This window comes from Bos mutus, chromosome 19 (assembly GCF_027580195.1).
Source record: "Bos mutus isolate GX-2022 chromosome 19, NWIPB_WYAK_1.1, whole genome shotgun sequence".
NCBI lineage: Eukaryota > Metazoa > Chordata > Mammalia > Artiodactyla > Bovidae > Bos > Bos mutus.
This window is the reverse complement of record NC_091635.1, coordinates 20,525,629-20,538,542: the sequence shown is the minus strand read 5'-3', so window position 1 is coordinate 20,538,542 and position 12,914 is coordinate 20,525,629. Positions and strand designations below refer to the sequence as shown.

The 12,914-nt window shown below is 42.2% G+C and overlaps 1 protein-coding gene across 4 annotated transcripts in view; it reads right to left on the bottom strand.

Annotated features, from left to right (window-relative positions):
* The window catches only part of AKAP10 (A-kinase anchoring protein 10), a 42,269-nt gene extending 30,454 nt beyond the window's left edge, over window positions 1–11,815 (bottom strand). For 3 of the 4 annotated variants that reach the window (XR_011467963.1, XM_070389572.1, XM_070389573.1), the window contains exons 1-3: window positions 11,587–11,815; window positions 3,776–3,823; window positions 1,646–1,828 (exon numbers count right to left, since the gene is read on the bottom strand). Coding sequence is in view for 3 of the 4 variants with exons in the window: in XM_070389572.1 (XP_070245673.1) it covers window positions 1,646–1,828; window positions 3,776–3,823; window positions 11,587–11,674 (319 nt within the window). In the remaining variant the exon portion in view is untranslated. The remainder of the gene's footprint in view (window positions 1–1,645; window positions 1,829–3,775; window positions 3,824–11,586) is intronic. The other variant, XM_070389574.1, reaches the window with a different exon arrangement.
* Window positions 11,816–12,914: the final 1,099 nt, after the last annotated feature.

Genomic DNA, 12,914 nt, shown 5'->3' with positions numbered 1-12,914 from the left:
TTATTTAAATTACTAGAAGGGTCTTCGTTACTCGATTAATCCTCTCATCTCTTTTCATGGCAATTCAAATCATGTAAATTCTTAAGGGAAAAAAATCTTATGATACAGGTTCCAAAGGAAAAAAAGACCAATAAAAATATCTTAAAAGTTCAATCTCATTAAAAATCTCAGAAAAGCAAATTAATACATACCATTTTTGGCTATCAAACTGAAAGATGGGTTTAAAAAAAAGAACAAGAACTAACAAAGGCATAGCAAAACAGATGATGAAAAATGTAAAATGACAAAATCTTTTTGGAGGATTCAGTAACAGACAGCAAAGCCTTAGCCATCAGGGTAATTTTCAATCCAGTAACTCTTTCTAGGACCTTATCCTGAGGAAAAATTGTGGATATAGCTAGAAAGATATTATGAACTCTTAGCCTCATTTATAACAGAATAGTTAGATCTGGGATTTTATCTTGAAAAATAAAACCAAACTTAATAAAACAAAGTTTATTTCACATTTAAATTTAGGTTATGACTATAAACACAAGCTAATTATTAGAAGAAAGAAAAAACTAAGAAAATATTAACTTTCACAGCACGACACAGAGAGACTCATTTTTATAAAATTAACTGAGGGCCTCATCTGCTTTTCAAAAGGGCTTTTCTTCACCGGTTATTGTTTCTTCTGAAGCACTTCATGTACCACCCCTGCTGACTGTCCTGACTGCAGTGTTAACCAGTCCACTGTTGTCAACACCTCTTTAATGAACTTCAGGGAACCTCGAGCCTCTTGGAGAAGGAAATGGCAACCCACTCCAGTATTCTTGCCTGGAGAATTCCATGGACAGAGAAGCCTGGCGGGCTGCAGTCCGCGGGGTCACAGAGTCGGACACGACTGAGCGACTAACATACACATGCCCAGTCTCCTCTGCGGTATCAAGATCACACTAAGACACTGACACAATTCATCCGTCTTATCCAGACTTCCCCAGTTTCACCAGTACCCACTGTATGTGCATTTAGTTCTCCGTGTTTCTATCATGCGAGTAGACTTGTATAAACATTAAGACAGAGAACAGCTCCAGTGACACAAGGATCCCTTCGTGAGGCCTTTTATAACCAGCTGTCATCCCTAACCATTGGCCAACACTCATCTACCTGTTCTTCATGTCCATCATTTTGTCATTTCAAGAACTGTCTCAAATATATTGTCTCTCAATATATATTGTCTCTCAATATAATTCCCTTGAGATTCATCCAAGCTGCTATGTGTAAACAGGAGCGGCTATTTCTCTGCATCTACATTAACATTCCAATTATCAAGCTTTAAATATTTGCTAACGTGTTGGGAGAACATAAACTCATTATTTTAATTTGCACTGCACTCAGTATTAGTGCAGTGAGGCATCCTTTTCACACATTCAGTGGCCAAATGTATTTCTTCTTCTGGAAATGGCCCATTATTCTACTGGGCATGCTTTTTATATTTACAGAAGGACAATATGGAGCCATCCATTACACTAGCTGTTAATCCAGTTTAAACATTTTATTTCAAAGCCCCAGCCAATGATACGGGTCAGTATCCTCTGGCAGGAACTTCACACTTTATACTCAAATCCCTTTTCCTAGAAGTTATCAAAAACTGAGAGTCACTCACCCAGGTCCCCAAAGTGAGCGGCCTCCATGTGGCTGGGCTGTTTCTTAAGTGTTGCGGTCCTGCTACTTGAAAAGGAGTCCATGTTGGCAGAAATGGCATTGATTGCAACGTGACTTGGTCCCGCAGCCTCCAGCAAGGCATGATTTTTAGTGCTTTTTTGTGGGGAATGTACGGATATTGAAGCTATAATTTTTCAAAAAATTGTTAAAAATTAAACACAATTTGATAGTCTAAAACTGTCTCCTAAAAGGGCTTTAAGGAACTTTAAAAATTAGATTTGGTAACACCTCTCTTGAGTAAGCGTATACACTCAACAAAAAATTCTTATGGAACAATATTGTAAAGTAATTAACCTCTAATTAAAATAAATTTATATTTTAAAAAATTATTACGGAAAAGGTCAATTAACCAAGTAGCAGAAAACTGGAAAGAAATTCCCTATTACTTATATATAACTCTCAAAATACTGTGCCAAAAGTAGAACTTAGAAGAGAGATCTTTCTTTGAGAAAGTTCTTTTTGAGAACCTCTAGTGTACCAAAGGCAGCAAACATCCCGAAATATGGACCTTTTTCAATTTCTTAATCCTAGCATGCTGGCAAGTGACAAATTCCAAAATAAAATTTTAGATTATCAAAAGAATTAGAACAATACTCTTCAGTATTGCTTATTTTATTTTTTAACTGAGTAACACAATTCTGTTTATTTTACTTTTTACTTTTTAACTGAGTAACAAAATATAGAACAGTCTTTTGGACTCTGGGGGAGGGGGGGATGATTTGGGAGAATGGTATTAAAACATGTATAATATCATATGAGAAACAAATCGCCAGTCCAGGTTCGATGCAGGATACAGGATGCTTGGGGCTGGTGCACTGGGATGACCCAGAGGGATGGTATGGGGAGGGATGTGGGAGGGGTGTTCAGGATGGGGAACACGTGTATACCCGTGGTGGATGCATGTTGATGTATGGCAAAACCAATACAATATTGTAAAGTAAAAAAAAAAAAAGAAAAGAAACAAAAAAAAGTATGCTTATTTTACTTTTTAACTGAGTAACAAAATTTCACCATCTAATAAAAACTGATCAAAGTTCAAGCTGCTTAAAGATAAAGCACACTTAAAAATTCACAAAATATATTTTCTTTAAAGAAATATTAATATCCTGTTGACTTCAGGATAAAGAGGAACTCATCAAATTCACATGGTCAAAGTAACCCTATGAATTCATTGCTACAGCTGAATTAAATTCCACTCAACCCACTTATTCCACACAAATATCAAAAGACTCTCATGAAAGGTCTTTAAGAGCTTTTGGTTTATTGCACTGAACCAACACGGAATCCACCTGACTTTAAATTATCAGAAACAAGCAGAGAATAAGGGTGTGAGGTACCCTACTTATTCCCTAATCTACAAATCTCTTGTTATAATCAGTGTCCCTCTCACAAATTAAGCATGTGGAGTTAATACTCAATGCTAGCCACACAACATGCAAACATTTAAAAGAAAAATCTAAAGAATAGCAATCTACAGTATTTGTGTAAATAAATTACATCTATGAAAATTCCATGGACGTAATTTTCATTACAATTTTCCCATTCCAAAATTTTAGTACACTGACATAATGAAATTCGTCAAAACTACACCCGAGATTACAGTCTAAAAAAAAGCAGGCTCTTACCTACAAATAAGGACAATATATTAATTCCAATAAAGAACTCTGAATAAATTTTAAGTTAGGGCCATTCGTTCAAAGTAATAAAGTGAAAACAGTAAGCATCCAGATCCCAGATAAACCTCAGAAAACCAGGCTTTATAAGTCAGTGGTCAGACTGCTCAGTAAAGAGTATTTTCTGCTTTTAGTTTTTTAAAATAAAGTCAACCAATCGCTTTTAGGGAATCACTGAAATGTGTGATTAGCAGGGAGGACACTGGTTTCCTGAAATCACCAGGAGAGCCAATGAATGCTCAGTAAAAGCCTAGCATATGCTGGGTGTTGAAAGATACATCAATTAACAGGGAAATAAGTCACAATCATGAGTAATTATAAAAGAAGGCAGAGAGGACCAACAAGAAGGGAGAACGCAACAGGATTAAAGAGCTCATAACTGCGAAGCACTGACTCACCTTTGACTGACTTGACATCTGGGGTCTTCTCCTGCTCTCTGCTTTTCACTGGAAGAGAGGAGGGCAGCATGATCAACTTCTTCAGCCAAATGCCCCCTCCACTAAAACTCAGGCCAGCTCTATTCCAATAGGCAAATGTGTTCAAAGTTCTACACAAAAGGATGAGCTGCCCTGCAGCAGGGCGGGACAGCTGTCAGGGGAAGTTTCTCTTAGAAGCGACCTCTGAATGGCACTTGATCAAGAAGGCTGAGTGCTTAAGGAGAGATGAGGTCAGGACACCTAGGTTCAAATTTGGGCTCTCCCATGTGATCCTGGATCAGTTACTTTAATTCTTGGGGTCTCAATTTCCTTGATTTACAAAACCTGGTCATTCTTATGAGCTAGTAAAGAGTTATTTCAACAGGCAGGATTTCAACTTTGGTCTGTGGGACCAGAGAAATCACTCTTCTACCCTTGGTTAGGGCGTCCCTTGTAGCTCAGTCAGTAAAGAATCTGCCTGCAGTGCAGGAGACCTGGGTTAGATCCCTGGGTCGGGAAGATCCCCTGGAGAAGGAAATGGCAACCCACTCCAGCATTCTTGCCCGGAAAATCCCACAGACAGAGGAGCCTGGTGGGCTGCAGTCCATGGAGTTGCAAAGAGTTGGGCACGACTGAGCGACTAACACTTACCCTTGGTTAAAAGCCTGCAGAATGACTGTGTGATTAAGGTAATGTGTGTAAATGAATGTCTCAGAGGCACCTCCCACCCCATACACCAGAACTCAACATGTACATTCCCAGCGACGTCTCTCAGTACCCATCCCCGTGCTGGAGTGACTGGTGTTTGCAGCTGCCTCAGCTGCATCTGCCAACTGACTCCATCTCCCTGTTGAAACATGAAACTTGGCATGGCTTCCGTGAAACCCCACTCCTCGTTTTCCAGGGGCTCCTTCTCAGCTTATCCCTGGCCGACTTCTCCTCCGCCAGCTGGGAGTTTCTCAGGGACAAGATTGGTCCCCCTTCTCTCCACTCTACTTATGTATGTACTTCCTTGCTGATCTCAGCTATTCTTCAGGCTTTCAATACCACAGACATGCTGTAACTCCCAAAGTACTCTCTCTAGTCTGAGTACGTTTTGATCTCAAATTCATAGTTAACTACCTTTCTGCCATCTTCCATAATTCCACTGCCTAAATGGGACATACCATCTTTCCCCAAACCTGCTCCTAAATCAATCTTTTTCTCCTCTCATAAATGATTCCACTGCCCACTAGCTTCTCAGGCCAAAACTCTGGGAGTCATCTTCCACAGTGTCTCTCGATCACCTCCAAACCACTTCTAAGAACAACTGGTTCCACCACCAAGTACCTTAGAGGTATATTCTATTATATGCAAACTTTAAATTTTGATGTAGTCAAACTTATATTATGTGGATTGAATTTTCCTAAGTCTTATTTCTTACCCCTATATTTTCTTCTATATGATTTCAAACTTTGCTTTTTCAAATTCTGGGCTCCAACTCACCCGGCATTTATTTCTGTATTATCAGGGATAGCAAACTACAGCCCAAGGGCCAAGTCCAGCCCACCACCAGTTTTTCATAGTGTTTCTGTATAGTCTATGGCTACAAGGATAGAGGAGAGTGAGGCCAACCAAATAGCCCTCAAAGCCTAAAATATTTACTATGTGTTTTTTTACAGAAAAAGTTTGCTGACCCCCTGATGTACATAATGAGGAAGTCTTAATTTTTCTTTTCTTTTTTTTTTGGGCCAGCGAGATAATAAACACAATTTATTGATTAGTCCAATCTTTCCCAAATGAATAGGAACTCTTTACATACTACATTCCCATACACATGTGGGTCTGTTTCTGGGCCTACTGCTGTAATTACTAACTATGTAATAGGCTCTGGCAGAGCCAAGCCCTCTATCATATTCTTTTTTCAAAACTATCTTTCATATTAATTGTAGGACCAACTTGTCCTGATCCTAAAACCCTCATGGTAATTTCTTTTTAAACATTAAGCACTGACTTGATCAATCTGGGAGAGGGTTCACATCTTTCTGGTACTGAGTCTTTCTGTTCATGAACATAGTATACCTCTACTTATTTGAGTCTCCTTTTAGGTCCACTTATATTTTGTAAACTCCATAGAGATTTCGGTCTTTTATTTTTACTGGCTACAGGGATACAACTGAGTTTCAAATACTTATTCTAATGATATATGTGTAAATTTTCTTAAACTTTCTCTGTACAGAATCATATTATCTATGAATAATGACTCTTGTTCCCTTTCCCTCACAAAACTTTTCCATTTTTTTCATGTGTGTGCTATTGTGAAGACAATGTTAGTTTTCTTTTTGTTTGTATAACCCTGATCTATATTCTCATCCTTTTAACTTTCCTATGCTCTGTTAACATTTAAACAGTATAGATTAGGAAACCAATCTGAAGATAACCATCCCTTTATTGTCCAGGTCACTCATTTCTGTTTATTGTGATTACTCTTCTTTATTTCCAAAAAAGAATGTTCTTAAAACTCAATTACAACTACACACCTGTTGACTTCTCCTAGTAATTCTGTTTATTTTACTTTATGCATTTTGAGACTGATTTTAGGTGCAAACCAGTTCAGAATTTTATCTTCCTAGTATTCTATTCATTTTACCATAGTTTACAGGCTTTTTTTTAGCCCTAATAGTATTTTATGCTTTAAAGTATTTCAACTACTTCACAAGCTTTCTTCTCTTTGAATCCATTTATTTTCAATTTCTCTATGTCTTTATGTTTTTGTTGTGTTTCTGGTAAATAGCTGGATTTTCGATTATTATCCAACCCAAGTCATTACTTTTTAGTCCACCTTTCAATGGACTTTTACTAGATTTTTAGCCATTGAGACTTTATTTACATTTATTGTCGTTTATTTCTACCACCTTATTTTGCACTACTGACTCTTCCTGTATTTTTTTAAATTATTATGAAGCATTTAAAACAGAGGCAAAACAGGTTTAACAAATCTTAACATTACACCATATTTGCTTCAGAAAATTTTTTAAAGGAAATAAAACATTGCAGGTACAACTAAAGTCCCTCTGTGACCTCATTCCCTTTCTCCCTAGAGAAACAATTTCAGAAAGTGAGTGTTCAAGGTTTCCATCCACACTTTTACTATTTAACATATTTATGTTAAGCAATATATACCATTGTTTGAAGGTTTTAAACAAGTGGTTGTACCAAGTGCCATTTCCAGCAGCAGCATATCCTAATTAAATCTTGATACAGTCAGGCTTTAATTTCAACTCCTAAATCTTTTCAAGAACTCCACTCCTGCAAGTAACATTTCTTTTCTGTATCATTTTCTCTCTTTCTACTGAGTTCTTTCTATCAGCCGACAAACAAGCTTAGCATCTTTTATTTTAAAAATAACAACAAAAAACACCCCTTACCCTAAAGGCCCCTTTCAGTTATTGGCCTTGTTTTTCCCTCTTAACTGCAAATTTCTTGGTTATTCTTTTTACTTTCCCCACTTCACATTCTCCCCAAAACCCGTTCCACTGACACTACATTTATAAAAGTCATCAATTACTTCCATGTTATCAAAATTAACAGCTATTTCTATTTACCTCAACCTTGTAAGTGTCATTAAATACAATACTCCCTACTTTTTGAAATACTATCTTCTCTTAGCTTTCAAGACACTCCAATCCTGTATCACTTGGCATTTTCTTTTGAGTCTCCTTTGCCAACGGCTCATGCTCCTCAACTTAACTTCTAAAAGCTCAATTAACTCCAGCGTTCTCTCCTGGTCTACAGTATGGCAGGAAATGCTACCTCCCACTGAACTCATTCTCCCCTTCTTAGCAAGAGGGCTGTAGCCTGGCACACAGCTGGCTAGCTTCTCTCCATTTCCCAAAGCCCTTAAGTTAGCTGGGACCACATGGCTAGGTTCTCAGCAATTAAATGAGAACAGGAGCAGTATGTGCCATTTCTGGCCAAAGCTTCTCTTTTCCCTTATCATGGGTCAGAAAGCTAACAGAAAGGGCTATGACCTGGCTTTATAACATGGAATATACCTTAAGAGAAAGAGGAATAAGACAATAGTAGGAAAATGATCCCTGAATGGTCAGGAAGGAAAGCCACCTGATGAGGGAACTGGACTGTTACGCAAGAGAGAAATAAAGGCCTATCTTGTTTGAGCCATTGTACTCTGTGTCTCTGTCATGGAAGCTTAGCCTTTCAACGTAACTAATTCATATATTGTATGTCTTCCCTAGATAATCTCACCCAGTCCTATGTCTTTAATCATTATTTATGCCAAATACTTTTAAATTCAGATAGAGAACTCAAGTTCTGAGCCTTTCCAGAACTACAGACTAGTACATCCAACTGCCTCCTTGACAGATCCACATGGACTCACAACAACTGAAGGAGAACTCTGGATTCTTCCTATCCCAAACTCTGAGTTTTCCACAGCTTTCCCAGTTTTCCCTCACTCCAGTCACTTACTCAAGCCATGCTTTCTCTATCTCCAAGACAACCCCATTGCCCTCTTCTCTCGGTCCTTAAACTGCAGCCTTCTGTCTGTCCTTGAACAAAGCCAGCTCATTCCTACCTCAGGACATTTGTACTACCAGTTCCCTCCAGCAAGAATACAGTTCCTTTCACCTTTGCAAGGCTGGCTCTTTCCTCATTGAGACTCAGTTTAAATACCATCTTCCCAGACAAGCCTTCCCTCTCTATCCAAATACAAACTGCCATCTGGTAAGCTGCCCTATATCATTGTTTAAATTCCCTGCACAGCATTTATTACCTTCTGGAATTTTTCTTATTTTCATTCACTTACTCAACAGATATTTATTAAATTCCTAACTTTATCCCAAGCACTGGTCTAGACTTGAGGGTACGGCCATGAACAAAAGTAAGCTTCCTTCCTAATAAAACACATGAGTCAGCAGATGGTGATAAACGCTACAGAAAAAAAAAAAGCAGGGCCACAGGAAGGGACTGTAGGGGCTGGGGGCTGCAATCTTCAGCAGGCTGGTCAGAGAACCCTTCACTAAGATGTCAATTAATCAAAACCCTGCAGGAGAAGGGGGAAGAAAATAGGCTTGCATCTGTAGGAAGAGGTTTCCAGTCAGAGGGAACAAGTGCAAAGGCCCTGAGGTGGGAATGTATATGACAACAAGGTGGCCAACATACATGGAAGGGTGCTGGAGAAAGGGAGCAGATGAACACAGAGGAGAAACAGGACCTAGATTATGTAGGGCCATGTACAGGAAACCACCGAGGGCATCTGAACAGAGGTGTGGTATAATGCAGTTTGAAAACACACCAGGGGGATCAAAAATGGAGGAAGGGAAACCAAATTGAAGCCTAAAGCAAAATAACACTGTTTCCTTGATCTTCATAAAATCGGCTTCCTCTTGACATTTAACCTGAGATCTGAATGACATCCCCTCAGAGGACTTCACTAACCACCCAAATTAAACAGAAATGCCAGGGTGTTCACGGTCAGGGATGGTGAGAAGTGACTGGATTTGGGCTATATTCTGGGGATGACCTAAAAGATTTGCTGATGGATCAGATATAGAGTAGGAGAGACAGAGGTTGAAGAAAGTACTAAAGTTTTAGCCTGAGCAACTAAAAGGCCAGAAATGCAATTTATCCAGATACTGAAAAACAGATGAAGGAAGGCTAAATCTAAAGTGAAATTTTAGATACAGTAAGTTGTTTATCAGTTGACCTCTTAGACATCTATTGTTGTTTAGTCACTCAGTTGTGTCTGACTCTTTGGAACCCCAAGGACTGTAGCCCACCAGGCTCCCCTGACCATGAGATTTCCCAGGCAAGAATACTGGCGTAGGCTGCCATTTCCTCCTCCAGGGGATATTCCTGACCCAGGGATTGAATCCATATCTCCTGCACTGCAGGTGGATTCTTTACTGCTGAGCCACCTGGGAAGCCCAGACATCTATTGTGTAGAGGTAAAAAGTGGACCAACAGCTGGATATGGAGTCTGGATTCAGGAAAGAGAATCCAAGCTGGAGATGTAAATCTGGGAGTCATCGGCAGATAGGTGGTATTTAAAAATGGTATTTAGAAACTGGATGGGAGCCCTAAATAGGACCATTTCCAGTTTCTATTCTTGCTACATCCAGTCTCCAAAAAACATCTAGAATGATCTTTACAAAGCAAAATGAGATCAAATCACTCCTCTTTAAATTTTTAAAATATTGTCTCTGCACTTGGAATAACACCTTGCCGTGACCTACAAAGCTCTGAATCATCTGATCCTTGTGTACCTCTCTGAACTGCAGTCACAGTGGGCTTCTTTTCTCTCTTGAAGGACATCAAACTTTTGCCATCCAGCCTTTGAACACTATTCCCTGTGCCTGGAATGCTCTTCCCTGGCCTCTATACATTACCTCTTGCTGTTCCGTCAGCTCTAAGTTTCAAGGTTGTCTGCTGAGGCCTTTGACTAACATCAAATTGAAATATGTCTCTTCTCTCAACCTCTCTCTTTCATAACTCTTTACTCAATTTGTAAACAGAGAGAGGGAGAGGTTTATTGTCTACCCCAGCAGACAACAAGCTCCTTGGAAATACGGATTTTTGTCTTGTGCAGTGCTCAAGACTGAGGGCCTAGCACAGTACCTGGCAAAGAGCAGACATTCAAAAGTATCTGCTGAATAAATAGACAACAGGCTATGTGCAACCTGCAATTTGCCTCATTATACCATTGTACATAGAACACTCCTTACCCTAAAAAACAAAAACAAAAACCAACCATTTCAACACTGTCAAACAAATGAGAGAGCTATCAACCATACCAAAGTACCTTACCAACACAGCTTCCTTGTACCATTTTACCACTTTCATTCATTCAGAGTGGTTTTCATTCATTCATCATAGGTTCATTCACTGATCACATGGCATCAGTTACTAAAACTCCGTGTGTACTTAAAAGGAATTCTTTATAGAGTTCAATGGGGTCTTTAGGAATCATCGAATTCTCAGCTGAGAGGAAAGTGGGTCAACATTTTTCTGTTCCAGATGACAGAGTTAGTAGTAGAGCTGTCACATAAACCCAAGTCTGATTTAGTTTAGTGTTTTCCCCAAACCTGTATTTGTCTGGGAAATTTTCCCTGAAACAACAAGAATCGATACAAGAATCACTATCATCCCAAAAGACCCACATTCGTCCACCCTGGATACGTACCCGTAACGAAATGCCAATAACCTTACCCAGGCTCAAAACGAAGTTGCCTCTACTCAAAAAACTGGGCAGCTACTACTACTAAAAACCAGAAATATCAATATAAGCAGTTTGTCTATAAAGTTAGGATTCCAGCAGCAAGTAAACTTGCTAAGTCATCAAAAGGACTCTTCTTTATTAGGGAACTTTTAGCCGTAAGTTATGTCATGTCATTTTACGAACAGCAGAACCCCCCTCCCCCCCATAAAAGGGAAACTGGAAAAGAGCACTCGTTGAGAAAACAATTTTTTCACGTGTTGCTTTTAGACACAAACCCCTCGATATTCTGAAAAGTCCGAGACTTCCGTAATACTGAAGAAATTTCCATTTTCTGGTATAAATGCACCACCCCCACCCCACCCCCCGCGAAAAGCTGTGTGTCTGCAGAAGGCATGCCCCAAGCGGGTCCCGGTACACACTTCGGGACCGGCCGGCGTTCGCCCGCGAGGAGGCCCAGCTCCTTCCCACAAGCCCGCCGGCCCGGCGCGCAGGCCGTCCGATCGCGCGGAAGCCAAGGCCTGGCTGCCCGAGGGCCCGCCACCCGCCGCCCCAAGCCCGACCCCGCGCCCCTCGCTACCTTTCCGCCGGAAGAAGGACATGGCGGGGCCCGGGTCGGGGCGGAGGGCGCGGGGGGACTGCCGCGGGGAGGGCCCGGCTCCCCTCATTCAGTAACCGGCCCGGACTTCCGGGTCCGCAGCGGCCGCCGCGCTAGCCCGAAAGGCGACTCGTCTTCCGGGTGTGGGCCCCGCCGCCTCCTCGAGACGCGCGGGCAGCTCCTGCCGCCATGTTACCAAGCCGCCCGCCCGGAGTTCCGGTCCTTCGCCGCGCGGGGCTTCACGGGAGGCCGCGAGCCGGCCCCGCCCCCCGCCACGCCTCCTCGCCTCCTCCCGCGGCTGGGCCTCCTCCAGCCGCTGGGCCAGGGCCAGCGCCCGCGCTGCCCGCGCGACGCGCGCGCTGCCTGCACCCGGCCGTGAACCCCGCGGCTCTCCTGTTTCTGGGCTGTGCGAGGGTGGCCCCTGGCGAGCCCCTGACCCAGCCGAGTGTGGCCCGCACCCCGCGCTCCTAGGGATCGGACCCTGGCGTGGATCTCTGGATGCGGACTGGGTCCCGGGATGCGGACTCGAGGCACCACCTGTCGCCGCGTCTTCGGCCGTGGAGGAGGTGCGTTGGGCTTATTATAAGACGCGATCGCTGAGAACGCTCAGCTCTGAAAGGACAGCAACATAAAAACCTCTCCAGTATTTACCGGGAGGACTCCAAGGATCATCCTTCTAGCCTCCTTCAAATGCCATTTTCCTAGGAACCTCTGACCTCCCTCGACGCTAGAAGCAGAGACGAACCTCCCACCCGTGGGCCCTCTTCCACAGGACTGGGAATCCCTGTAGCCTCGCTCGTGTGCGGTGGAGGAGCCTGGAAAAAAGTGGCAAATCAATAAATGGGTTTTTTAGTCAGTGAAGTCCATCAAGTGATGGACAGAGCAACGGAGGTCCAGAGAGAAGAGGCAACTGGTCCAAAGTTATTCAGGGTGTCGGTGTTGAGACTAGAACCCGGGGTCTAGTCACGATATAATCAGAGCAGGTTAATAGATTTGTTTGAGTTTGGTCCCTGAGTGGGTAAAATCCCCTGGAGGAGGGCATGGCAACCCACTCCAGCATTCTTGCCTGGAGAATCCCATGGACAGAGGAGCCAGGCGGGATACAGTGCGTGGGGTCGCAAAGTCGGACACGACTGAGCGACCAAACCACAGGGGCATGTGCGGTAACGACAGCGGACATGTATGGAAAGGTCACTGTGCGCAGGTGCCAAGCCCTCCGGACACATGACGACCCTTGGGGAGTCTTGGTGGGAGAACCAAGTGCAAAGAGATAACCTGCCCAAGGTCACGGCCTCACCAGAGGCGAAGTG